General features: G+C 39.2%; 1 protein-coding gene across 3 annotated transcripts in view; it reads right to left on the reverse strand.

Moving 5' to 3' along the window:
• Positions 1 to 27,753, reverse strand: part of COL21A1 (collagen type XXI alpha 1 chain) — a 214,967-nt gene that overhangs the window by 153,131 nt on the left and 34,083 nt on the right. For 2 of the 3 annotated variants that reach the window (XM_030555640.1, XM_030555639.1), the window contains exons 2-7: positions 20,786 to 20,911; positions 16,147 to 16,698; positions 13,271 to 13,439; positions 12,944 to 13,160; positions 10,387 to 10,560; positions 1,505 to 1,582 (exon numbers count right to left, since the gene is read on the reverse strand). In XM_030555640.1, coding sequence (XP_030411500.1) covers positions 1,505 to 1,582; positions 10,387 to 10,560; positions 12,944 to 13,160; positions 13,271 to 13,439; positions 16,147 to 16,698; positions 20,786 to 20,873 — 1,278 coding nt within the window. In that variant the 5' untranslated portion in view covers positions 20,874 to 20,911. The remainder of the gene's footprint in view (positions 1 to 1,504; positions 1,583 to 10,386; positions 10,561 to 12,943; positions 13,161 to 13,270; positions 13,440 to 16,146; positions 16,699 to 20,785; positions 20,912 to 27,753) is intronic. The other variant, XM_030555641.1, reaches the window with a different exon arrangement.

Raw genomic sequence — 27,753 nt, forward strand, 5'->3', positions numbered from 1 at the left:
AGGGATCTTTTTGTCTGGATATGATCATGTGGTGGGGGATGTGGTGGGGTTTGCATTTGTTTATTTTCTGATCCCGTTAGCAATTTGTAAATATCAAGATGATGCAATCCTGCAATTAAGTTGACAAAGCTTTATAGAAATAATTATATCCAGTAAGTTTAAATCTATTGTAGACTTTGAAGCTCAGCTCCCATGTAAGAACCTAAACAAGAGCTAGATGTACAAAAGTGCTCAGTACCTATGGCCAGGCTTGCCAAACAGCTCAGAATCCAATAAGCTGAGCTCTTTTGAAAATCTAACTACTTATTTGTGTCATAGCAGAAGTTGAGCTCTTTCAAAAAAAAGCCAGCTATAATCATCAGAATGGCAGCTGCTAGACACAGCCCAGTTCTGTAAATCTAGCTGTAGTTAGGTTCTGAACAGGGCCCATCCGGGTCTTCGGCCGGCTTTTGGTGGACGGGGCCCTTCAGTGCTGCCGAAGACGCAGAGCAACTGAAGGGCTCCCCGCCGCTTGAAAAATGCCCCGCGAGCCCTAGCCTGGCGGCTGGAGCCCTTCAGTCGCTCCATGTCCTTTCAGCGGCACTTCAGCAGTCTGGGGGTCCTTCAGTGCTGCCGAAATGCCGCCGAAGACCCGGACCACCACCAGGTGAGTACAAGCGCCGCAGCTCCCCCACCTGTGCCCGGGCCCCCCTGAATTCTCTGGGTGACCCTGGTTCTGAAAAAGGAGGCTGAAATCTTTACAACATTTAGCCCCACATGGTTTAGACTTCACTGCACCATTCTACAAACAACTAACATTTCAATATAGAATGAACTCTAACCAATCAAGTAAGGACAAGGGCCACTTTAAGGATCACTCTTCAGCCCCATGAACCTTGACATGAACTGATTAGAGCTTCAGTTTTGTCTCATCCAAAACACATTGGATGAAATCCAGGCCTCATTGAAGTTGATTGAGTTTTGCACACCAACTTCAGTGGGGATACTTTTTGACAGGAAATTCTAATTTAAAAACCTAGAAACATAGTTCTGTTGAATAGATAATAGATTTTAGAGATTAGGGGGATTTACTGATGACTGTAGTGATAAAAATACGTTGCACTTAAGTAGATAGCTCTTTTCATCAATATAATTGAAGGCACTTAGTATCTCAAAGCATTTGTCACACAAGATTTAGAGTTCACTTCGTAACTGATTTCACATTTGCACCTTCAAATAAGTAATAATATTTTAAGACCTATTGAGGGATGTCTTCTAGGAAAATACAAAAGTCTTATAAAATACGTCTATTCTAAAACTAGGTTGATAGCTGACAGATACATATAGCTGTTACCTGTTTAAACATAGAATGATTTCCTCAAATTCCAGAAAGAATTTGTTTGCAGTAGTTGAATAAATGCAGAAATGTTTATTTTAAAAGCTGCATTATTAAGATAGCCCCTGTGTTTTAAGCTATTTGGATAAAATGTCAAACAATCCTGGAAAGTTCATCAATCATACTCACAAATCCCGGGATTTCACAAGCTGTTTCTCGGTTGTTTTGTTCTGGGTCACAGTAGATTCTTAGTTTCTGGACATCAAACTATAAGTCAAAGCCAAATACATTGTTCAGGAGCAGTTAAATGTTAAATCATTTAAGGTTAAATCAATGAATTTAAAATACAGTCTCTCTTAAATGGTCTGAGTTGATAATATAAAAAAATAAAAAAATCTTTAAACTCATCTGAAGTCATACATGTCACATAAGGTTGTTCGACAATTTCAGAATGTAGTTAGTTATAGCATTTTAGCCACACTGCTCCCACTGACTGATGTGTACATTACTTTGACATTTTATGGGTAAAAGCAACAGGACCAGTTATGGAAAAAATAATCTATTTTTTTTCAAAACAGTAGAAATCATTGTCCCCAGTCTTTGGCTGTGGATGAGGACTGCACAATACAATATACTAAACTGTTTATGGTAAATCTTTCCTTTATTCTATCTCTGTACAGTACCGCTATCCATAATATCTATATTATTGTGAAATCAGCCTCCTTTCCCATACTTCAGATCCAATAGGTTTCATTCAGTAGAGGCTTTCAGAATACATTGTCAATAAAAACAAAATGCACAATTTAGTCTTTCATAATAGATGTTAATATACCAATGTTCCACCAAACTGACTATTACTGTAGAATAAGATGTGTCATGATGTTGAGAAACAGAATCTCAGTAATTACAGATAGAAAACAAAAAAACATTTAGGTCATAAAGACCATCTCTTTGGCAGTGCAAAATTGTTCCCTACTATATATTCTAGTGCTTCTTCCAGGCTACTTTTAAATATCTCAGGCAGTGGATCTTGCACAATTCCACATTCCTAAATCTTTTCTTAATTTCAGGCAAAATTTCCTGGCATGACATTTATTAACTAAGGAACAGCCTTCTAAGAAAGTGGTTGAAGCCTCATTCCTCAAGCTATTTTAAAAACTAGATTGCACAAGACTACAAATGCAATGAGGGGAACAATGCTGATTTGGCAAGAAGGATGAATTAGATGACCTTTTATATCTCTTCCATCTCTAATTCCAGTAAAAATAAATGTCAGATTCTACAAGAAATCTGCAACACAATCCAGTCTTTCTTGCAGAGAACCATTTTACAGCACAAACATAATTTCATTGAGAACACTGACTCACAGACAGACCAGGCAGGTGCCTAAAATTTAAGAGATTATAAAAAGAGGTCTCAAGCATTTCTGAAAATAAGTAAAATGCAGGATACCCAGAGAGAGTACTGCTGAAGGTCTAAAAACAAGACAATTTATTTGTGATGGGGTATGGCCCCACACCAGCCTCAACAGGGTTAATGAGGGCTTGAGAGGCCAATTAGGTCAGCTGGTGTCACCTCAGAGAAGGAGGGCCAGGGTGAAGTGAAAGTGAAGCACTATAAAGCCACCTATGAAAGGGCTGGGTCAACATAAAGCGAAGAAACTGAGAGTAGAATGGGGCTGCAGGGAAAAGAGTCTTCAGTAACTCCCTCGTATGAGGGGGATCATCAGGGACAAGGAGGAGAGTAAGGCCTCAGAGCCTGTCCTGGAGTAAGGAGTCTAGCAAGAGGCTAGGAGGGGTGATGTAGTCATGGGGAATAGAGTAAGCTCCAGTGGAAACCCAGAACCAGGAAACAGAAGACAGGGAGGTTTTGTCAGAAGAAGCCCAAGGAAACAGCGACAGGGGCAGGGACTGAGGACCTGGATTGCTGGTTATAGTGTCCCTGGGCTGGAACCTGGTGTAGCGGATGGGACCGGGTTCCCCTGCCAGCCAGTGCTATTGTAGCACAGAGCCCAAGGAGGGGCTGAACACCTTTCCAGTCATGGCATTTGGATAGATGTCCTCCTGGACTTCGTAATCCTTAAAGGGATGGACTAAATGGGAACCTGGCAAAAAGGCCAAGTTATCAGAAGAGAGACTATTACAGTGTGAGCAATGAGCAGCAAGGAGGTACCCAATGCAACAAGAGATACAGTTCCAGACCTAGATGTAAGGAGGCGCACTAGCAGTGAGTAGGAACCCTGTAACATTCTATAAGAAGGCCTTGCTTTAATCTATGTGCATGTTCAAGCACCCTAATGATGCAAAACACAATATATCTTTAAAAAGTCTGATTGTTTATATTTAAAGATTTAAGAAATTAAACAGAGAAAACAAAAGAAAATATATCTTTCAAAGAAACCAAAACAATTAATCTAATTTAAGTAACTCAATATTTCCCAGAGTTGCCACTAATATTTTCAGTCTAATTAGTAACATCTCGTACCACACTGTTATAAATGAAGAAATCATAAGAAATTAACAACTGGATTTCATTTATTTAGTAAACATCTTGAACGCTTTATGTACTATAGTTTTATTGCTAGCAATTACTTATAATGCCAAAATTTTGCTTACTTTTTTGTGGTAGCACATAGCTATTAAAAAAAGGTGTTTTACACTCCTTAAATAGATCAAAAATACTTACAGGCTTTTCCATATTTTATTTTGGCAGACTAGAATCAAACATTAACAGTTTTCAAGCATGATAAAGGCAGCACAGCAGGGACACAACTTCATATGCTATGTGCTTTCTGCTTCCTGTAAACGAATGATGGGACAGTAGTTGCTTGCAACTTTTATCCTCTCCTCAATATGCACAAGTAATTCCTCTGACATCAATGGAAATTATGTGAAAGTATCAAGAAGAGATCAGGTACCTTTTCTTTAGATAAATGGTTCTCAGTTTTGAAGGGCAACTATCATTTCACTAATTTAACATCTCAGCTGTTTCAACTAACAACCACCTTCCCCTTCAGTCAGTTGGTCTACTCAGCACGAGGAAGGGTGCAGCTATCAAGTTTATTATTATTATTTGCATTGCCATGGCACCTAGGAGTCCCAGTCATGGACCAGAACCAGAATTATGGAAGCCTAGATGGTTGTTAGGAAATCCCTGCTCCCTTGCTTGCAGCCCAGCTACATTTGTGAGATCATAGCTGGAAAGTAGGTAGGCATGTCAGGGCTTTCCCATGATATGTATGACATTTGGCAGTACTGTAAGGGTGGCAGAAACAAGCCTTTAGCAATGCAGCCAAGGTCCATTTTCTGCATTGGGTCCTAATATACTGCCATGATCCATCTCTTATTCAACAGGTTTTAAGGCAATCCAAATTTTGAACCATCAGTTTATGCAAGACTGGGATTGGAACACACTCAATTTGAATGGAGACTAAAATGTTCACAAACAAATGGGTGCCAAGCAACAGCTGAGCTTTAAGTTTGTACACGGGGGAAATGTAGTGGGGACAGCAAGCAAAGTGTGATGAGTGTTCTGAGTCTCATGAGTCATCCCTGAGCCTGAGGGTTTCTCTATATTGCAATAAAACATGTGATTGGCCCATGGCTGCTGACTCAGGCTATGGGTCTATAATACTGCAATGTGGACATTTGGGCTCAGGCTGGAGCCCAGGCACTGGGACACTCCACCCTCACTGGGTCCCAGAACCTGGGCTCCAATCCAAGCCCAAACATCTACCCTTCAATTTTATAGCCCAACAGCCCAAACCCTGCAAGCGCAAGTCAGCTGACACAGGCCAGCTGTGGATTTTTAATTGCAATAAAGACATACCCTGAGTGTTCTGAGACTGAGTCATCCCTGAGCCTGAGCCACCCCATTCTGCTCAACATGGCTACCTTTTGGGGATACTCCCAGCTTTTGGGGATACTCCCAGCAGTGCTGAGAGACTGCCCCTGCTCCTGCTGCTCAAGCAATGGCTGATCACCTGGCATGGTTGGCCCACCATCTTCAGGATCAATTTGCCCAGCTGCAACTGGAGAATGGCTCTCTCTGCTCACAAATCCCAGTATCTCCAGTACCTCCAGTACTACCAGCTATGATCCCTCTGAAACATGGCCCAAAGGTTCCACTGCCAGAAAGATTTCATGCGAATTGCCAGATGTTCCACGGTTTTCTTAACCAGTGCCTCTTTTTGTTCTGGATGTGTCCCACAATGTATCCTGATGACCAGACCTAAGTTGGGCTTATCATCCATTTATTGACTGATGAAACCTTAGACTGAGAATCACTGCTTCTGGAGCAGATGGGCCCAATGCTGACTAATTTTGATGAGTCCATCCACAGCTTTTTGGTAACATTCGACAATCTGAATCGCACTATTGAATCTGCCTTGCAGTTTCTCAGACAAGGCCATCAGCCTATCTCGGCATATGCTGCTCACTTTCAGCATCTGGTTGCCAACACGGCATGGAGAGGGTCAGCCCAGATCTACCATTTCCACCAGAGTCTGAATGACAACATAAAAGATTAATTGGTCCAAGTCAAATCCCCCACAATTCTGAACTCATATCAAATTGTGCATCTGGATCGACAGTCATCTGTCTAAGCAATGCCAAGAAAAGAAGAGGACATAGCCACAACTCCAGCTTAGATCTGCTCCATTCCAGCCATCCCCAAGCATTATTCCATAGCAGGAGCCTATGAAGACTGATGTGATGCAAAGGCACCTCATGGATCAAGAGAAGGAGTACTGGGGATAGAACAACCTTTCCCTACTTTATGGTGGACTTAGTTACTGAGTACCCCCTTAAATCTAGACCCTTGGAAAACAACCATGTCCAGCCCTGTTACAGAGGTTGCTGCTGGATGTAACCAAGAAATTGAGTCCTCCACAAAAGCACCCTCTTCTGTCATTATGTATCTTGGCAGCCACAAACTGTCACCCTCCACAATGCAGGTCTTCCTCCACCTCTTAATCCCGATTAAAAGTGAGTTGCACTCAGCTTTTGCTCATGGATTCCAGTGCTTCTAGTAATTTTATGGATGATGGGCTCACCAAAGCTACTCAACTTCCAGTGCAGAAGATGCTCACCCCAAACCAAGTGAAGCTAATTGATGGTAGCATGAAATTGTGCCCCTCCAAGTCAAAAATCCAAGACCATCAGGAAACTCTGCAATTAAGCCCTGGTCTACACTGTGTGTTGGGTGGGGGGTGTAAATCAATCTAAGTTACGCAATACTTATTGTGATACTGAGATCAACTTACTGTGGTGTCTTCACCAAGATGAGTCAACTGGTGCTGCTCCCCTGTCGACTCTGCTTGTGTCTCTCATAGTACTAGAATACAGGAGTCTACGGGAGCGTGCTCGGGGGTCCATTTATCATATTTAGACTAGATGTGATAAATCGATCCCTGCTGGATCGATCACTACCCACCGATTCGGCAGGTAGTGAAGACATATCCTCAATATAATCAGCTTGCCACACTTCCTGATTATGTTCTTTGCTCTCAGTGCATAATCCAAACATCTCTTGGAGGATGGAAGAGGTATAATTCAAGGCAAGCTACTGCCAACAACTGCATCTAGCCGAGTCAGATGCCCAGAAAACATTTGTTTCCCTATTGTCCTCTTATTAAAATACTGCATTTATACCTCAAACAAACAGTCAGCCAAATCTAGCAATACTCAGGCTATGTTATGATTCACTCCAGTTGGTCATTTCGGCCGCCCGGAAAACGCTGAGGCTCTTGAAATTTCAGATGGCCAAAAATACATTTTTTCATGTAGTACTACATTAACTCCTGTGACACATGCACTTGAATGAAGACTCCCTGCACCAAACCCCTGGGCATTTTGATTCCACTGCCAATTCCATCTCAATCGTGGTCATCCATCTCTGTGGACTTTATCATTTAGCTTCCCAATTACCAAGGCCACACAACTGTGCTAGTTTTTGTCAACCTGCTTACAAAAATGTCCCATTTTCTGTCAGGCATTCAGATTTCCACTGCAGCAGTCGCAGCCCAACTGTTTTTCAACCATGTATTCAAACTCCCTGGTCTACCATCTAACATTACATCTGATCAAGGACTGCAGTTAATTTCACATTTCTGGAGACAGCTGTTCAAATTCTTATATGTGGATCTACATGTCTCCTTGGCTTATCAACCCCAGGCTGATGGACAGATGGAATGAATTATTCAAATTCTTGAGCAATACCTCTGTTGCTTTATCATTACCATTATAATGACTGGGTTTCACTCCTCCCTTCTGCCAAATTTGCATATAACAACTCTGACCAGAGATCAAACCACCACCATCCTTTTTATGCCAACAAGGTTTCCACTCCCAGTTCCACCTACCCATGCCAAAAGTCTCACATGTACCCCAAGAGCCTTCAATCTACTCGAACATGTGCACCATGTCAAGGAGTTGAAAGCCCACCTAGAATTGGTCATAGGGGATTACAAACAAGGAAACCCCTCATAGTTGGAGATAAATAATGGCTCTTCACACAGCACATTGGCTTTCCCCAACCTTCACAAAAGTTAGATTACTGATACTTGGCCCATTCTGGGTCATCCAGAAGATCAATCCTGTAGCCTTCAAACTCCAACTGCCCAAGATGATGAAAACATAGTCAATGTCCCATCATCCCTTCTGAAAGACCATATCAACAACTCCTTTCCCAGCAACCACCTCCACCCATCTAGGGACATGAGGAGTACTTGGTGAAGTAGATCCAAAGTTCACCAGGGGAAGCTAATGAATCTTGTTGTTTGGGAGGGTAATGGGGTGGCTTATTGTTGGTGGAAGCCAACCAACAGCATACACACACACCCTACTTTGAGAATTACATCAGTCACACCATTATAAATCAGGTTGAAGGACGCCTAGCAGGCATCTTTTTCAGGGGGGTACTGTTAAGGATGTTCTGAGCCTCATGAGTCATCTGAGGTAATTCCCTGAGAGTCTTAAGGGACCACCAAATCCACAAGCAAGGGTTTAACAGGGTGATACCAAAGCAGGTGTATAGCGTCCTAATGAAAGCAGCTGTTCCATTCTGCTCAACATCACTACCTCGTCGAAGATACTACCAGCTGCCTGCTCCAGGCTCTGCCCGCTCCTGCCACAACAAATCCCTTGGCTGTCCTGACTCAAAGTGGAATACCAGTGGATTAAGTTTCAGTAGCACTACATTTGGGAACACCTTTGTGATGCCATGCCCCATAATGCTTTATGGAAATATGCTTATGAATATATATGAAATAACTGGAATATGTGATATGCTAATATGCCATGTAACATATCTATGTAAAGGTTATGATCTACTGAATCTATTAATCCTATCTGTATGCATGTATCATTTGAATATTGGCTGTGTACTGGCTTGATTTCTAAATATCCTTAGTAGAGCATTTGGTCAGTTTCTGGAGAAAGGAATGTTGAAATTAAGTACCTAATCAAGAAACACTTAAAGGACAATGAATCTTGGAATGCTCCAATCCACAGAAGAAGTCTACTTGAGGACGTTCAAGGTAGCATGTGACCCATGGCTGCTACCTGGTAAGAAAATGTGAGTCATGCATGGATATGTGACTTGCCCAATTGACTCCAGAACTCCATCTTGGAGCTGGACTTAGCATAGGAGAGAGGAGGGGGTCTCCACCCACAAGAGAGTCTATTTAAGCCTGTGGGAGACCCCTCCATTTGGCCTTAAGCTGGCTGAAGAGAGAGCCTCTCCACCTCCAAGGATACCTGAGAGAAACTGGAACAAAGGGCAGTGACTGCAAGGGGTGAGAGTGATTGCTGGACCCAGGCTAAAAGGAGATTAGTCTGTAATAGGGAGCATTCTGGAACTGGAGAGGATCTTTTCTGTATTCAATTTGACTAGACATAGATTTGCATGTTTTATTTAATTTTGCTTGATGACTTACTTTGTTCTGTCTGTTACTACTTGGAACCACTTAAATCACTTTTTACTTTTTAATTAACTCAGAGTATGTATTAATACCTGGGTGGGCAAACAGCTGTGCATCTCTCTATTAGTGTCATAGAGCACAAACAATTTATGAGTTTACCTGTATACGCTTTATACAGGATGAAATGGATTTATTTGGGTTTATACTCCATTGGGAGTTGGGCATCTGAGTGTTAAAGACAAAAACACTTCTGTAAGCTGCTTTCAGTCAAGACTACAGCTGTTAGGGGACGTGATTCAGACCTGGGTCTGGGTTTGCAGCAGGCTAGCGAGTCTGGCACAAACCAAGCAGGGCACTGAAGTCCTTAGCTGACAGGGCAGGAAAGCAGGAGCAGTAGTCATCTTGGCACATCAGGAGGCAGCTCCCAAGGAGGTTTCTGTGATCTAACCTTAATTACAGAATAAGCATTTCAGAGCCCTCCAAACTATGATGAAGTGAAAGAGAAGCACTATATACTGCTGTATGAATAGCCTATACAGAACTTTTATTTCTGTTATTTCATTTGTTTGTTAGTGCAACAAAAAAGATTCCTCCCCTGCCCTTAGAGTTCAGTAGTTTTAAATAACGTTTAATGCCAAGACATAGCTTTAACAAACTGTTCATTTTACTGCAACATAATTCTTCTTGGGTACTCAAGAATGCCATTATGGCAAGAATGATTTTCTCTACACTGTTGCTGGGTGAAAGACCTGAACAAACATCAGGGACAACTGCTAATACAGAGGAAAAAGTGAAACTGACTATATACACATATATTGTCAAACATGTAAATTAAGCAACCTGAAGAAAGAGCCAAATATTTTCCCCTAATCTCTTTCACTTACTGCAATCTTAGGCATTACTTGCAATAGCTGTGGTGAAAAAGAAATTCAGACCAAAATGTGATTTTTTTTTTTAATGTTGACTATATCTCTTTAATTACTAGCTAAAATGTATCTCAAACAGCAGCCCAGAAGGAATTATATTAGAAAGTATAACCCCATGGAAATAGAAGGCTGCAATGAAATATTAGGTGAAAGATTAACAAATGCAGGACTATGAACTGGTATAGTATCAAACTATGTTACATCTGACAATATCCTAGACTCACCTGTACAGTTTCCTCTTTCCCAGGGTATTTCCCTATTTGGGTTAGTCCACTGATGTAGATACCTAAAACAGGATGTAATGGCTTCATTTCAGTTTCTTGATCATCTATATACAAAGTTACATGTGCTTCTGTTACCAACAGACGAATTTGATGCCAGCCTTCATCAAACAATATCTAAGAAAATGGAGAAAATAAGAGGACTTTAAAATATAATTTCCTAAATTTAAAGAATTATGAAATTTGATCTCAACTATTTATCTACTTGTTTTTATCCATTAATAAGGCTGGTTGTTTGTGATGGCAAAATATAGCAAAGGTCATGGCTGTGTCAGAGCAAAAAAAAAAAAATGCAAAAGATATATATGATAGAAAAAAAATGTCACAAGATGACCTTTATTTTACAATCAAGATTCTGCTAAGCCATTTAAAAATAACTAATAGTTTTAAACCTTTTTTCTTTTTTTTGTTTTTAAAAAAAAGTCACTTTCCCATACTCCACTTCGCTGGATATAAATAAAGAGAGAGAGAGAGAGAGAGAGCGCACCTCACATTTGCAAAAATTCAGAGAGGAATCTTGTTAAGCAGTGAGCTAGCCAAGATGATAAAGACCATAAGTAAAATATTCATAAGAGCTTAAATCCTATTTTCATTCACTTAGGACCCTAAATCTCATTAAAGGACAATAGGACTTAGTAGCCTAGGGGCTAGATTCCCAAAGGGACTTAGGTGCCTGACTGCAAACTTAGGTACCTAAATCCAACATTTAGGCACCACTGGCATTCACAAAACGACTGCTCTGCCGGAGTTTGAATATGTAAAGCACTATATAAGTACTACTACTGTTCACCTTCAGGATACTAAGTTGAAAAAACAAATGTAAAGAAAATAAAAGACTATTTGTTAGGGCTGTAAAGCAATTAAAAATTCATCACGATTAATTGCACGATTAATTGCGCTGCTAAACAGTAATAGAATACCATTTATTTAAATATTTTTGATGTTATCTATGTGTTCAAATATATTGATTTCAATTACAAGTGTACAGTGCTCACTTTATTTTTATTACAAATATTTGCACTGTAAAAATGACAAAAGAAATGGTATTTTTCAATTCACAGAGTTAAATGCAATTAATCAATCAACAGCCCTACTTTTTTTTCAAAACTCAGAATTGCTTTTCACCTGCGGTTTTTAAAATTGATCAGAAAAGATATCCAGTGAACACACAACCTCGTTATCTCTAGCCTGATTCTTGCTTGCATATTTATACCCGCCTCTGGAAATTTCCACTACATGCATCCAACGAAGTGGGTATTCACCCACAAAAGCTCATGCTCCAATACATTAGTCTAAGGTGCCACAGGACTCTTTGCTGCTTTTACAGATCCAGACTAATCGGCTACCCCTCTGACACTTAACATTTTTATGCAAATTTAATTGTAAAAGAAAAATGTTGGATTAACAGCCCTGAAGCCACCTATTCACCTACAGAACTGTTACAACTCTGGCATGGCAACACAGTCTTCCCCGCCTCTAAAGTAAGAGGGTTCTTTAATATTAAAAGTTTAATGCTATCTCTGCTGCCTAAGACTCCAGTTGGCACCTTTGTTTACATGATGTTCCTTATCATGTGCTATTTGTCTTCTAAGAAGTGGAATGAGTAAACAATTTCAAACAACAATGGTCAAGAATTAAACTTAATTTTGCCATGGGGGAATCACAGAAATGGTTACTCTCTCTGGAGAGTCTGTGAAGATCTGCAGAGACTATTTCATATTTATTCTTATGAGCATTCATATCCAATCCAATATTTTAGATACCAGTAAAGTACAACTTTGTTTATCTAAAATGTTTCTGGGACTCCAAAGTCCTTGGACGGTTCTAATAAATTTAGTGCAGATTGTCTATTATTCGAATTTAAAAAAAAAAAAAAAAAAAAAAAAAAACAGATGAGGACATTTTCACTCGACTCAGAACTGGATAAACCAGGTTGCACTGAAATTCACAAGTTTCTAACCAATCTACCAGAAAACAATTATTTTAATTAAAAAATAAAATAAATACATGGAAAATAATTAATGAATTTGAAACCTCTACCGCAGTGGTTTTGATGGTGTGGTCCATGGACTCCTGTAGGTCTGTGAACAATGTCGAAGGCGTCCACAAAAGGTTGTTGCTACCATAAATCTATGGTTTTCAACCGATGGTCCGCGGATCCCTGGGGATCTGCAGTTTATAGCTAAGATTTCCAAAGGGGCCCGCAAATGAAAAGAGGTTGAAAACCATTGCTCTACACACACAGTAGCAAAATCCATCTATAAAATTAGATTATTTTTATTAAAATACATTTACTAAATGACAGAGATGCTATCTTTGTAATAAATACAAAATAATTTTTCAACTAACACCAGCATGTAGTATGAGGCATCATTCAGCTATTTTCAAATATTTACAAATTCAGGAGCTAGTATATCTTAACAAAAGTTAAAGACCCAAGGAAATAAACCTGTATTCTCATGAATATTCCAATACAAGATCAACTGTAAATGTAAATTACCTTGACACGAGGTGCAGTGAAAGTGACAACCTGAGTTCCATTTACTAAGCTTGTTGTAGTAAAGGATAATGTTTTATCTTCCCCATTTACAGTAACTGTTATTTGCGGCCTCCCGTCCAGGCTTAGAATCCTCCACAAATCCCATGTCTTTCTGACCTTAAACCTCTGAGTGGAAACGAACACATATGATGGAGGAAGACCTTCTGGAAACACATTCCTGGGGAAAAAACACATAAATTCTAAATGGGAAATTCTGAAACAAATCCCATACATTTTAATAAACCGCATTTTTATCCCAAACTATATAAACTTTCTACAATGAAGTACCTCGTAAATTCTGACAAGTCGATGTTTGATGTTATTTCATAAGCTTTTGCATTAGAAGATGGGATTTGAATTCTCTTTTTAACCTTTTTCTTCACACCTAATCCTAGAAGAATATCAAATCCTTTTTCATCTCGAGCTGCCACTGGAATTCTTGTTGGACAAACAGATTCTATAAAGCAATAGACAGAATAGTTGACAGCAATCAATTCTGAAAACACTAAAACTGCTATTTGATACTGCATCTGTTCGACAAACTGTGAAAGATTTTAGGCTAAAGTATAAAGTTCTCAACTTCTTTGTTTCAATGCCAAAACAAGACTATGGAAGAAATACTTAAACTCTTTGGGTCAAATATTTCTCCATGCTACAGGATTTAGAAGAGATGAATGAATGAAAAATGGAGTAGAAAAGCCTCAAAATACAAGGGCCTGGAAGCAGAACCTCTGTCACACGTTTCCCTCTTTGCCAGGTGGCCTCCAAATCCCCTCCACACAGCACTAAACTTTTGGATCTCTGTGTGTTTGTGGATGGAAATAGCTGCTGTGCACAGCTTGTTCTCCTGGGGACCTGATGGATATTGCGGCGGGAACAAGGGGTATGTCCACATCGAAATTGTGAGTGAGACTCCCAGCCCAGGCAGATAGACTTGTGCAAGTAGGACTCAAGCTAGCATGCTAAAAATAGCAGTGTGAACATTGTGGCTTGGGTGGCAGCTTGGGCTCTCAAGCCCACCTGACCCTCTGGGTTTGAGTTCAGGTGGCTAGCCCATGTCTCCACTGGAGCCACAATGACCACAGTGCTATTTTTACCAAACTAGCTTGAGCCCTGCTAGCATCAGCCTTTCTGTCCTGGCTGGGAAGCTTGCTTCCCACTGCAATGTAGACGAACCTAGTGTGGGAGACATACCCACTGTCACTAAAACAGTTTGAGCTCCTCAGATGAAAGGCAGTACAGACATGTAAAACATTATTATAGCTCCATTTCTGTAAAGCTTTTTATTAAAGATAGACTATCTCAGCCATTACTCAGATACACACGGGCACCCCAGACATCCAGTTACAGAAGCTGCTTCCTATTTCAAGAGGGTAGATGCATAGCTCATTGTTGGTTTAGTCAGGGCATAGACGGCTGAGACTGGTCCCTTCCCAATGATCGGATTCATGAGAATGAGATCCCCTAATTGCCTATTGATACTAGTACATGTGTGTGTTATAGAAATAAAGAGAGAAGGATTCATCCCTGGATAATAGCTCTGGTACAGGACATAGATAGAAGAAAGATGTCCATTAGGCAAAGAGTTTTGTGGCTCCTTCCAAACGTGGGGACTGGGGAAGCCTGCCCTCATAATGTACATGGAGTCATTTGCCCACAACAGGGATGGTGAAGGTAGTCAGATGCAATGTGTAGTTAGCATATAGAATTTGCTGCCATGGGAGAGAGAGAAATACAGCAACTAGGTTTTTAAAAGGCGCTGAATAATTTTATGGCCATTAGTAACACACATATTCTAAAGCAGGTAACTAAATCACGTACTTCAGGACAGTCATTGATTAACCCAGGGTTCAGGAAGGGAGTCCTGTATATACACCACTGCACAACTGGCCAGATTGTTTATAGGGAAGGTTGATCCTCTTCTGAAGAATCAGATTTAGGCAATGGTATCCTTCAGAGGATACCTGAGTTGAGGTCTACCTTGGGAAATTGTATGTAAAAAATAATCTACAAGTCTTTTCTCTAGGAAACTTTTCCCTGTATCATTTTTTTATTAAAGAATCTCTATGTTTAAGTGGACTTCAGTCATTTTTCAGATTGGCTTCCCCCAATTTAAGTTACAGTATATCAACTACAGTACATTGGATGATTGTGATTTTCATTTATGTATGAAGAGAATAACACTTGTACCTCAACATAAACAAACAATTACCACATTTTTTTCAATGAGGTCTATACTTCAAGATAAAAACAAAGGAAAATATTTTTATTTTGCTCCTGCTAAATGCAGAAACATCGTACCCCTGAAGTATGTCTTACATCAACTCTTAATAGTATAACAAGCACAACAAACATGCTGCTGACGCATGCTACATTCATTGTAAACAAAGCATAACAAAGTCCTTCTGTGTGATGGATTTTGGAAGCATTATGCTAACTTTTTAGAGGAATGTCAGTGTTTCATGAAGTTGTCATAAAAATTCAATTAGCTGTTATTTTTCTAACATTTGAAGTTTAAAAAGTCACTTTAAAGTGTTATTTTTGGCTAATTCTTCTACAAAAAATGTTTAAAAATTATGCAGAATATTTTGGCAAAATCCACTGGAATTGTAGCAAAAGCCTTTAAATCTCTCCTGGGCTTCTCAGCACATGCTAGCAGAAGCACTCCTATTATTAATGGGACCTCTCTTCCCATTTGTTAAGACGAGGTGATAAAACAGTGTTGCAGACTTAAACCAAAAGCAACTGGAAATAGAGAACTAGTATTAACACTTTTCTTTTTTATCCCTGAAAGTTTAACTCAACACGCATTAAAATTAAACTCAATATTTTCAGCACTAATGCAAAGAGCTTGAGTGATTTGTGTTTGCAAATTCTGGTAAAGCAAAGGGAAGATTTTCATATAAAAATAACACACTGAGATTAAAATATACAACATATTAACATATCGCTCCTCAAAAATGCTTCCTCTTTTAATAGAAAAAAATACTGCATCAAAATCAAGAGTAGCTCATACAATAGCTAACAAAAGTTATTATTATTCATTAGTGCCTGAGCTATATACTTCCCAAAAGGACACCACTGAAATACTGCAATATTCACACAGCAGTACATATCACAAGATTTTAAGACTATCTATGTTCCAAAGATATATTAAGGTTTACCTTCACAGAGTTTCTGCTTTATTACTTCTCTTATTCTGGATATTGCAATATAATCTTCAACGTAAAATACGTAAGTTGATGAGGGCTTGTTGGCAATAGCTCTAAGTTCATCCTCCTCAATTTCTGAGCCAACACCAATAGCAAACAAAGTGATTTTGTTTTTTCTTGCTTCTGCTGCTGCATCTTTGACTTCATCTTGGGACTTGCCATCAGTGAGAACAACAGCTATTTTAGTTAGAAATCTTGAGGATTTAGCAAAAAGGTGGTCAATCGAAAACTGAATAGCTCTTCCTGTTCTCGTATTTCCACCTAAATATTGTATGGATTCCATTTCTCTGATTAGATTTTCAGTGGAATCATAAGCTCCTAGTGGGATTTCAAGTACAGGGTAATCACTGTACTGGACTACTCCAACTTGAATAAACTTTGGCCCTATGTCAAAATTTCTTGTAATATTGACGAGCCACCTTTTGATAATTTCAAAGTTTTCTGGGCCAACACTGTAGGAGCCATCTAAAATGAAAACTAAATCCGCTGGAGCAGTTCTGCAACCTAAAAACAAAAATCAAAGCAATACTTTTAATGGGCATCTTCTCTACTGCAAGCAATCCTTTTTTCATTTATCAACAATTAGTTATATTGTAGTCAGCTGGCCAAATATTTTGTAAATTCTTCATTTATAATTGCTACATCAAAAAATCTACTCAATTTATCCGAAAACAAGATATTTTCAGTTAGACCTGCAGACTTGACATGGCACCTGAAAAAAATCAAGCTGTGCTCTGTTGTGCCCATTATCACCAATCATAATCAACAATAAAAACTCTGGAATTAGAACTTCAGCTGGCAACTGCATTTGATGCCTGAGATAGAAAAGAATGCAGCTTTCTCTTCCATACTTGTCCTCAATGACAACAGCAGTTAAAAAAAAAAAAAAAAAAAAAAAAAAGCAGATCTGACACAAAACACACACAGCCAGTGAACAGCTAATTTCAACAGCAAGATATTTTTCCTGAATCATTTTCTGATCACAACCCCACTGTAAAATTTATCAGACACTGCTACCCTTCATCTACAATAACAATTATAGAGCATTTAACTTCGTTGAATGGCACTAGTAGCCCATTATATTTTAAGGAGATGTCATTGAATCACTTGAGCTCAATAACAGAAGAGTGGAACATGTGTTTATGGGCACAGTAGTTAGAAGGTGCACTATTTTTATTACAAAGTGTAATGCAACTGCATAATGAAAGCTGCATAAGTTTCAATATTACTGTCGTACTGTTGCTACACAAACAGCTATCTGAATCACATGACTTCCGAGGGAGAGGCAGTACAAAGGACAATTTTGGAATAAGCAAGCCATATGCATCTAATAAAGAGTAGTCATGGTATTGGAGCCTTATTAGAGTTCAACTTGCCCCTTAGGAATTTTCCATTAAATAAAAATCAGTTCCCACTTTTTAAAAATAGAGACATTCCCTTCCTGCAGGAAATGTAAAATATTATGGCTACAGGTTCATACATCAGGAACCCTTCATCAGTGACAATTCATAGAATCACAGAACTGGAAGGGACCTCGAGAGGTCTTCTACTCCAGTCCCCTGCGTTTTTGGCAGGACTAATTATCTAGACCATTCCTGACAGCTGTTTGTCTAACCTATTCCCAAAAATCTCCAATGATGGAGATTCCACATCATCCCTAGGCAATTTATGCCAGTGCTTAACCACCCTGACAGTTAGGAAGTTTTTCCTAATATCTAACCTAAACCTCCCTTGCTGCAATTTTAGCCCATTGCTTCTTGTCCTATCCTCAGAGATTAAGATTTTTTTTCTCCTTCCTCCTTGTAACAACCTTTTTACATACTTGAAAACTTAGGTGCCCTCTCAGTCTTCTCTTTTCAAGACTAAACAAACCCAATTTTTCAATCTTCCCTCATAGGTCATGATTTTTAGACCTTTAATCATTTTTGTTGCTCTCCTCTGGTCTCTCTCCAATTTGTCCACATCCTTCCTGATATGTGGCACTCAAAACTGGACACAATACTCCAGTTGAGACCTAATCACAGCAGAGTAGAGGGGAATAGTTACTTCTCGTGCCTTGCTTACAACACTCCTGCTAATACATTCCAGAAGGATGTCCGCGTTTTCTGCAACAGTGTTACCCTGTTGACTCATATTTAAATTGTGATCCATTATGACCCCCAGATCCTTTTCCGCAGTACTCCTTCCTCAGCAGTCATTTCCCATTTTGTATGTGTGCAACTGATTGTTCCTTCCTAAATGGAGTACTTTGCATTTATCCTTATTGAATTTCATCCTATTTACTTCAGACCATTTCTCCAGTTCATTTTGAATTTTAATCCTATCCTCCAAAGCACTTGCAACCCCTTCCAGCTTGTACACTGTAAGCCATTATCTAAATCATCGATGAAGATATTAAACAGAACCAGACTCAGAACTGATCCCTGCAGGACCCCACTCATTATGTCCTTCCAGCATGACTGTGAACCATTGATAATTACTCTCTGGGAACTGTTTTCCAACCAGGTTTGCACCCACCTTATAGTAGGTCCATCTAGGTTGCATTTCCCTAGTTTGTTTATGAGAAGGTCATGCGGGACTGTATCAAAAGCTTTACTAAAATCAAAATATATCGTATCTACTATATCCCCCCTATCCGGAAGGCTTGTCACCCTGTGAAAGAAAGCTATTAGGTTGGTATGACATTATTTGTTTTTGACAAATCCATGCAGACTGTTACTTATCACCTCCTTATTTTCCAGATGTTTGCAAACTGATTGCTTAATTTGCTCCATTCTCTTTCCAGGTACAGAAGTTAATCTGACTGGTCTGTAATTCTCTGGTGTGTCCTTATTTCCCTTTTTTATAGATGGACACTATATTTGCCCTTTTCCAGTCTCCTGGAATCTCTTCTGTCTTCCATTATTTCTCAATGATAATAGCTAATGGCTCAGATATCTCCTCAGTCAGCTCCTTGAGTATTCTAGGATGCATTTCATCAGGCTCTGATGACTTGAAGACATCTAATTTGTTCAAGTAATTTTTAACTCGTTCTCTCTCTATTTTAGCCTCTTCTGATCCTACCTCATTTTCACTGGTATTCACTATGTTAGACATCCAATCACCAACCATTTCCATTTCCACGCACCCCCACTCCCATTGAGTAATGGGCCTACCATGTCCTTAGTCTTCCTCTTGCTTCTAATGTATTTGTAGAATGTTTTCTTGTTACCCTTTATGTCTCTAGATAGTTTGATCTTGTTTGGTGCCTTGACCTTTCTAATTTTGTCCATACATATTTGTGTTATTAGTTATATTCATCCTTTGTAATTTGACCTAGTTCCCACTTTTTGTAGGACTCTTTTTTGAATTTTAGATCACTGAAGTTCTCCTGGTTAAGCCAGGCTGGTCTCTTGCCATACTTTATCTTTCTTACACCATAGGATTGTTTCCTCTTATGCCCTTAATAATGTCTCTCTGAAAAACTGCCAACAGTCTTCTATTGTTTTTCCCCTTACACTTGCTTCCCATGGGATCTTACCTACCAACTCCTTGAGTTTGCTAAGTCAGTCTTCTTGAAATCCATTGTCTTTATTTTGTTGTTCTTCCTCCTACCATTCCTTAGAATCATGATCACTTTCACCCAAGCTGCCTTCCACTTTCAAATTCTCAACTAGTTCCTCCCTGTTTGTCAAAATCAAATCTAGAACAGCCTCTCCCCTGGTAGCTTTCTCCACCTTCTGAAATAAAAAATTGTCTCCAATACATTCCAAGACCTTATTGGATAATCTGTGGCATGCTCTGTTATTTTCCCAACAGATGATGGGGGACTTCAACTGCTCAGACATCACCAAGTCCTGTGCTTTGGATGATTTTGTTAGCTGTTTAAAAAAAGCCTCATCCACCTCTTCTACCTGGTCAGCTGGTCCATAGCAGACCCCCTACCATGACATTACCCTTGTTTTGTACCCCTTTTATCCTTATCCAGAGACTTTCAACAAGTGTGTCTTCTGTTTTCATCTCAGTCTCAGTCCAAATGTACACATTTTTAATATATAAGGCAACACCTCCCTTTTCTTCCCCTGACGGTCCTTCCTGAGCAAGATGTACCCTTCTATACCAATATTCCAGTCATGTGTATTATCCCACCAGGTCTCTGTGATGCCAACTATGTCACAGTTGTGTTTATTTTACTAGCATTTGGAGTTCTTCCTGTTTATTTCCCATACTTCTTGCATTAGTATACAGACATATAAGATACTCATTTGATTCCCCCCGCCCCCAGTTCTGTCTTGTCTCTCCTTTATCCCTTCTCTAACAGCCCATGCTCCCTCCAAATTCCAAACCTTCTCATAGGTCTCCGTGTTCTTGATTTACCTGTGGGCTTTGTCACCTGCCCCCTTCAAACCTAGTTTAAAGCCCTCCTCACTAGGTTAGCCAGTCTGTATCCAAATATGCTCTTTCCCTTCCTCAATTCACCATTGACATTTCATCCTAGTAAGTATTATATGTGGACCTGGATACAGATATCATAATCCAGTCCTCTAAATACGCTACACTTGTTTTTAACTAGCCAGGACAAGTAAATAAAAATTAAATAAATATCTCTTACTTGCTCTTATTTCACCATCTTCAGCCGAGATGTAATCCTGAAGTAGCAGAATTAAAATTGTCTGAAGAACCTTTAAATTCTGTGCCATGTATATTTTATTTCCAAAATTTTGAGTCCTAAATTAAACTGTAAAAAAAAGAAAATACATTACAGTTCTATCAAACGAAAATACAACTGAACAGTTATGCTTTGCCAATTATGCATAAAATTGGCACCTTGCTCTCCTGAATAGTCCTACTATGTTCCATAACTTCAAGTGTACTACTCATGTAAGTAATGCGAGAAAGATTTTACTCTTATTCTAGAATTATAACCATCTCCTAGGTATTCCCTGAAACAACTACCATTTGCCATAGGGTATTATATAAAAGTAACAAGTACATTACGTCCAAAAGTCACAAATTTGAAATTAATCCATGAAATATAATTCACTTGGGATGCACAGCTGCTTCATTCCTCTGAAGACGGGACAAAGTGCCTGAGCCATAGAGCACAATATGGGTATTTGCATGATTGTAGTCCCCTTCACCATACCTAGCTATTGGAATTGCACTTTTCCTACCCAAAATAATGTTGGTTTATGTGATTTACACTATTTCATATACTATTATGAAACTCCAAGAAAGAGGGTCAGATTTTGATCTCAAAGATTGTGGTGTAGACCTGGGAGTGAGACCCCTGATTTCAGTGGCATTACTGCAGATTTAATCTCCTGTCACTGAGGCCTGGTCTACGCTGGGGGTGGGGGAGGAATCGATCTAAGACACGCAACTTCAGCTACGAGAATAGCGTAGCTGAAGTCAACGTACCTTAGAGCAACTTAAAATCACTTACTTCACATCCTCGCGACATGGCACTGACGGCGGCCGCTCCCCCGTCAACTTTGCTTTCACCTCTCGCCGAGATGGAGTTCAGCAGTCAACGGGAGAGCAATTAGGGATTGATTTATCATGTCTACACTACATGTGATAAATCGATCCCCGATAGATCGATTGCTACCCGCCAATCTGGCGGGTAGTATAGACATACCCAGAATCTTGTCCCAAATGTGTTACAGTAGAGCTGTACATTAGAGGGGGGAATAAGATGAGCACAATGCCATGCATTACTGCAAGTTATCAGTAAATTGCTTCCACCAATATTAGCAGATGCAACATGTCATGACAAATTTCATATTGCCTTTTCTCCATTTCAGTTTTTACTCTGGATATTCTCTTCCATCTACTTTTTGCTCAAACTCCTGATTTGCACCTCTTTGTTTACATAATAAATTTTATTTTAACTATACTCCTTGCTTAATTCCATGCTTGTTAAGTATTAAAATAGGACTTGAATAAAAGTGAAATAGGGCTACTTTGGAATATTATACTTTACTCTTAATTAATTTTAAACTAATTTCAAGACACGCAGGAGACAATTACTTCTCATCTTTAATTTGTGTATTTTCATCTTCTAGAACACAAGCATATCTTTAATGGTCATATTCTGTTCTAAGTTATAAAATGCAAAATTCAAGTCAGTGGGGAAAATGCACTGTTGGCACAAGCAAGTGAATTTGGTCAAGTGTGGTTGCACAAATGTAATGCAGACCAGAATTTGATCCTCACTTACTTATCTGTGTTCACATTTTTAATAAATCTGCAGGCTGTTTTTTTCTGCTTAATATATTGTCAGCATCTCGTGTGTCATGACAGTGGCAATATCCACTGAATTCCTTGGTTTTGATATAAAACATAGCCCTCTGTCTAGTAGCTGCTCAGACAGCTTTTTTAATCTCTTCAGCACGAAAACCAATAACTAAACAGATGCTAAACACCCTTAACTCCCATTGAACTTAGAACTTTACAGAATAAGACCAGACTAATTCAGATATTACCCTCTGCCCCACATCCTTCTTGTCTGTCAACCATGTTGGTCTTGACCATCCACTTGTTCATTTGTCTAAAATACATCTTTGCACCTTTTTGCCATAAACACGGAATCGTCTCCCTGAGCTGGCCTGCAGAGTCACTAACCTATCCTCCTCCAAATCCCTCCTCAAGACCCATGTCTTCAATGAGTCACACATTAAATGGGCCTACAAATAATACATAGGTGGAGGCGCCACTGGATGTAAATGAAATATATTTGTTTAATAACAAAAGAAAATGTCAATGTACTTTAAATGTATAACACCTGTACATATATGTATAGTGTCCTTCTCCCTCATTGTTTGTATGTTCCTTGTCTCCTTTGATTGTAATCATTTTCAGTGCAAAAAAGGGTCTTCCTATATGTATGGACAGTATCTCTCACCCCGATAATAATTAGAAACCAATTAGATGTGGTGAAACTTCTAAGTACTACAGAACACCCAATCTGGATACAGGCATATAGCATTTTGTTTTGACACATGAGAAGTGCCACAATGAGCAGGTAAATGGAAACAAGTAATCGTTTCCGTAGCCAAAGGAGTACAATGAAAAAAATGCTACTAATGGGCCACAATGTACTGGGTATCCAGAAAAGAATCAGTAGAATCTACATTCTGTAACCATTTACTAGAGCATTGGTCCCACAAATACCAACATACCAGATGCAAACTTTTTATTAGGTTGGTGATTGGGGGGTGGGGGGGTGGAGAGTTTTACTGAGATTTAGGGACAAGGGAAACATGATTGGAAAGGTAAGAATTTCAGATTCAAGTTTATTCTCTGTGGATTCATGATAGGTATGTACTAAATGACAGACATGCAACTTGAACAAGTTCCCCAGTCAAACACAGAATTTTTCCATTATTTTGGGGAATTTTTCTTACTCTAGCATATGAGCCAAAAGGAGTATGTTGCTGTAGTTTGGCTTTTAAGTCAGCTTCTTGCATTTTCTATTACTTACAAGGCATTCATCTCAGTCCAACTTTTTTTTTTTTTTTAATTTCCTCCATACAAAACCTCTGTGAAATTTGACTTCTGACCTGAGCTGAAGCTAAATACTAGGGACTTAAAAACAAAGCACAAAAGAAACATCAGCTTCCAAAACTGCTAGTTAACCTATAATAAGCAAAGAAGAGGCAATGTAAACACTTACAAGAAACCTATTTTATTTTACCTCTCTTATTATTATGGTGTACGTAAGTCAATAAGACAAGGTGACACTACCATCTTTTTCAAACAAACCTACTTTTCTGCAACATGTTTTATTTATTTACTATTTGTATTCTGGTAGAATGTAGGAGCTCCAATCAGGGACCAACATCTGGTAGATGCTGTACAAACACAGAACGTTCCTTCCCAACAGGGTTTGAGCACACTTTATTATGAACACAAGTTACTTAGCCCTCTGCCCCTACCATTACTGCCATAGTCCCAAAGAATTCTATAATCAGACTGTTGAGGAACCAGCTCAAGAACTTTAGATCTCTGGTGGTTTTTTAATTATTTTTTTTACTACATTTACTTACAAAGTACAAACAGAACTTAAGGAACAAAAGACAGCATACCTGTTATACGTGAATAAAAGTCTGTATGCATTAATACATTTTGCCTATTACGTTTGCATTTGTTAGGTATGCTAGAATAGGAATTTTCTCTCAAACTGATCTAGTAGTAGAAAAGTTTACTTACCCTCTTTTGTACTGGAAGACCAGAGAATTTCTAGCTCTGGCAAATACTACATTGCTGATTTTAAATTTAAATAATTCTTTCTGATTACCATCTTGCCTCTCCCCACTCCCACTTCAATTCTCACCTTACTTTATCTGCTGATATCACATGTATTGCTCAAACTAAAGATTATTGTTTGATTCCACTTGAATGCCAAGATGCCAGTCTTATTTCAAACAGATTTAAGTGATAATTTCTAGCAATTTGAAATAAAGGCCATTTAAAACCATTAACTGTGTGTAAAAAAACAAAAACTGAAAGGGAATCAAAACACTGAACTTAAGATTCAATAATCTAGAAAGCTGAAAGGGCCAGAAACAAAATTTATACCATTGAAGACCTGTTAATACCAGTCTGGGATTCCCGGACCTGATGGTTTTGAGACACATAACCTAAGAATCACCATGCCAAAGTGTCATATTGGCAAGATTAAAAGCTATCCTTCAAGAAGTGAAAACTAAGGCCAAGTGATAGCAAAAGAAACAGAAGATTTAAGAGGGAATTTGAATAGCAAATAACCAAAGAGACAAAAGCAGCAAAGAATCCTGTGGCACCTTATAGACTAACAGAAGTATTGGAGCATGAGCTTTCGTGGGTTAATACTCACTTCCTCAGATGCATTCACCCACGAAAGCCCAATACTTCTGTTAGTCTATAAGGTGCCACAGGATTCTTTGCTGCTTTTACAGATCCAGACTAACATGGTTACCCCTTTGATACAAAGAGACAAAAAATTCTAGAAATACATTATTTGAAAATATCAGAAAAATTAATTGTGAGAATATCAGAATGAGGGCACTAGGCTTCAGTGTGTAAAGGGGAGCAATTCTTATTATTTCATTGCACTCAAATGTGAGTTTGGATCATTACAGAAAACCATCCCAAAGACGACAAAATCTAAACTTTACACAAGAAAGAACAAAGGAAGGTGACAAGCAATTGAGAGAGGCTAGGATAAGCAAGGAGAAGGACTCTATTGAATACTCACTTTAGGTATGTGCACATCCTGGTGATTCTCTTAAGGGTTTGTTTATTAAGGAGGATAAATATATTGCAGAGAAGAGAGATGACTTCTCTGCATCAATCTTTCCCATAGTCTTAATGGTACTAAATTTAAGTTGGCATAAAAAGAGGAGGTGGACTACACTGATAATTTTAATATTGGAACAAGTCATAATAACTAGATAGTATTCATCCATGGGTTCTGGAGATGGAGGACCTTAAGAATGAAATGGCTAAAGAAAATATTTTTGTTTCTTTAGAATTTGTGCTTTCTTTCCACTTATAAAAATTAAAATCAGCAATTCGTAAATTACAAGTAAAAAATTAACACAGTATACCTATAAACCACTCAGGATGTCATTACACACATCCACTTAATCATCCTAAAACTGTCCTCTTCCTGAAAACCCTGCAAAAAGATGGCTTTTGAAAAATAATCATTTCAAAGCAAAGGAGAAGATGGGAGCAAATTAAAATATCAAAAAACTCCAGATAGTACATTCACATAGAAGCACTAGCCTATTTAAACTGAGAGAACATCAGCTCAATGCCTCTACTCAGCACAATTGCAACATCATGTCACAGGGAGAAAAAGAACCAGGTCATAAACCACTCGTGGCTCGACTGCTTAACACCAACACCTTAAATTCCATCTGAAAACTAATAGATGGCCAGTGGGCATCACTGAGCATGGATATAATATGCAAACAATAGTAAGCCACATAAGCGGACATTACATTATGCACTAACTTCAGCTTTCAAATGGCCTTACAGTGTAGTCCCATGTACAGCATGTTACAGCACTATATGGTAAAAATCCTTACTTTTTATGATTCCCCAAACTTTTCCTGTCACGCCCCCACCCATAACAGAAACTGTCCATCCCACACACACCCCTCAGCACTCGCAGTTGGGGGCAGGGCCAGAGCCATGGACAGAAGCAGCCCAGGACAGAAGCAGAGCCACGGGCCACAGCCAGAGCTGCGGCTGGAGTCGTGGCCAGGAGCAGAGCTGCAGCTGGGGCCAAAAGCCAGGGCTGCAATTGTGTCTGCAGCTGGGAGCAGAGCTGCCACCGGGGCCAGGAGCAGGTCCACGGCCAGGGCACGAGCTGGGACTGGGGCTGGGACAGAGCTGGGGGCAGAGCATGGCTGGGTGGCACTCTTTCCCCACTCCCAGTGAGGGCTGGCGTGGGTCCCGCCCCACCCCACCCTCAACATTTGGGATTACTGTTTTATGAAATGTCACTAGATGGGATTATGGGAATTACAGATAAATGAGCCTTACTGCAATACTAGGTAAAATTACTTCTAAAATTATTGAATACCTAGATAATCACAAAAAAACAGGGAAGGGCTTCTGTAAATGAAAACCATAGTTTTCCAACATAAAAGAGTTTATGAGAGTCAACAAAATAGTGGGCAAAGGAAAACTATTTTTAAAATCAGATTTGTCCGGTAACAAAAAGGCTTTAATAATAGGTCAAAATGTATTTTGGTTTGGTGAATAAAAGTATATTCTCGCAACAAAGCTACTTCTCCAAATACAATTTTTCCTCTGTATTTCCTTTACAACTCTCAGAAAGAACATCTGGTTCCTGTAAGATAGAAGAAATCAGGGGACTTGAAAATCTCATTTATAAGTCTAAAGCCAAAAAGCTTTTCAATACTCTAAATTAGATTTGGTACCAGAAACCAAAATTCAAAAGAAATGACCCAAAACTTAAGTGGCTTCCCCAGCAGGCAGATTCCAGGAATTACACAGCCATTACATTTATTTTAAATTTAAAGAAAATAATAATATGGAATTGAATTTTTAGTGGTCATGATAGGTGCCAACCAACAGCACTAGATACCAAAGTTCTCTTTATCATCTACTTAAAAGATACAGCACAGGCAATAGAAGTGTAAGTTTCTTGAAAAGACCTACCAAAATACCTCATTACTACTTCAAACCATGTCTACACTACATACTTTGGTCAAAGAAAGTTACATTGGCATAATCCAGCCTCAGTTAGTATATCCTCTGTGTGTGTACTTGGTTCCTTGTATCGGTACTGCATGTACTCACTAAGAGTGAGTGTGTCAATACAGTGCGGTGCACCCTGGGTAGGCATCCCAGTGTGCAATTCACCATTATCCAGCACATTGTATTTTGGGGAATTTTGGCAACGTACCTGGTGAGGCAGAAACAAGTTACAGAGGGATGCCTGGGAGAAAGGGGTCAAGTTCCCATCGTGCAGCTTCTTCCATTCCATAATACCATCCATATACCACATGGGGGCCAGAGCCGCCGGGCCCCACCCAAGGCTAGCACCCCCAGCCCTGG

The sequence above is a fragment of the Gopherus evgoodei genome, chromosome 3, assembly GCF_007399415.2.
Source record: "Gopherus evgoodei ecotype Sinaloan lineage chromosome 3, rGopEvg1_v1.p, whole genome shotgun sequence".
In the NCBI taxonomy this organism is placed as follows: Eukaryota; Metazoa; Chordata; order Testudines; family Testudinidae; genus Gopherus; species Gopherus evgoodei.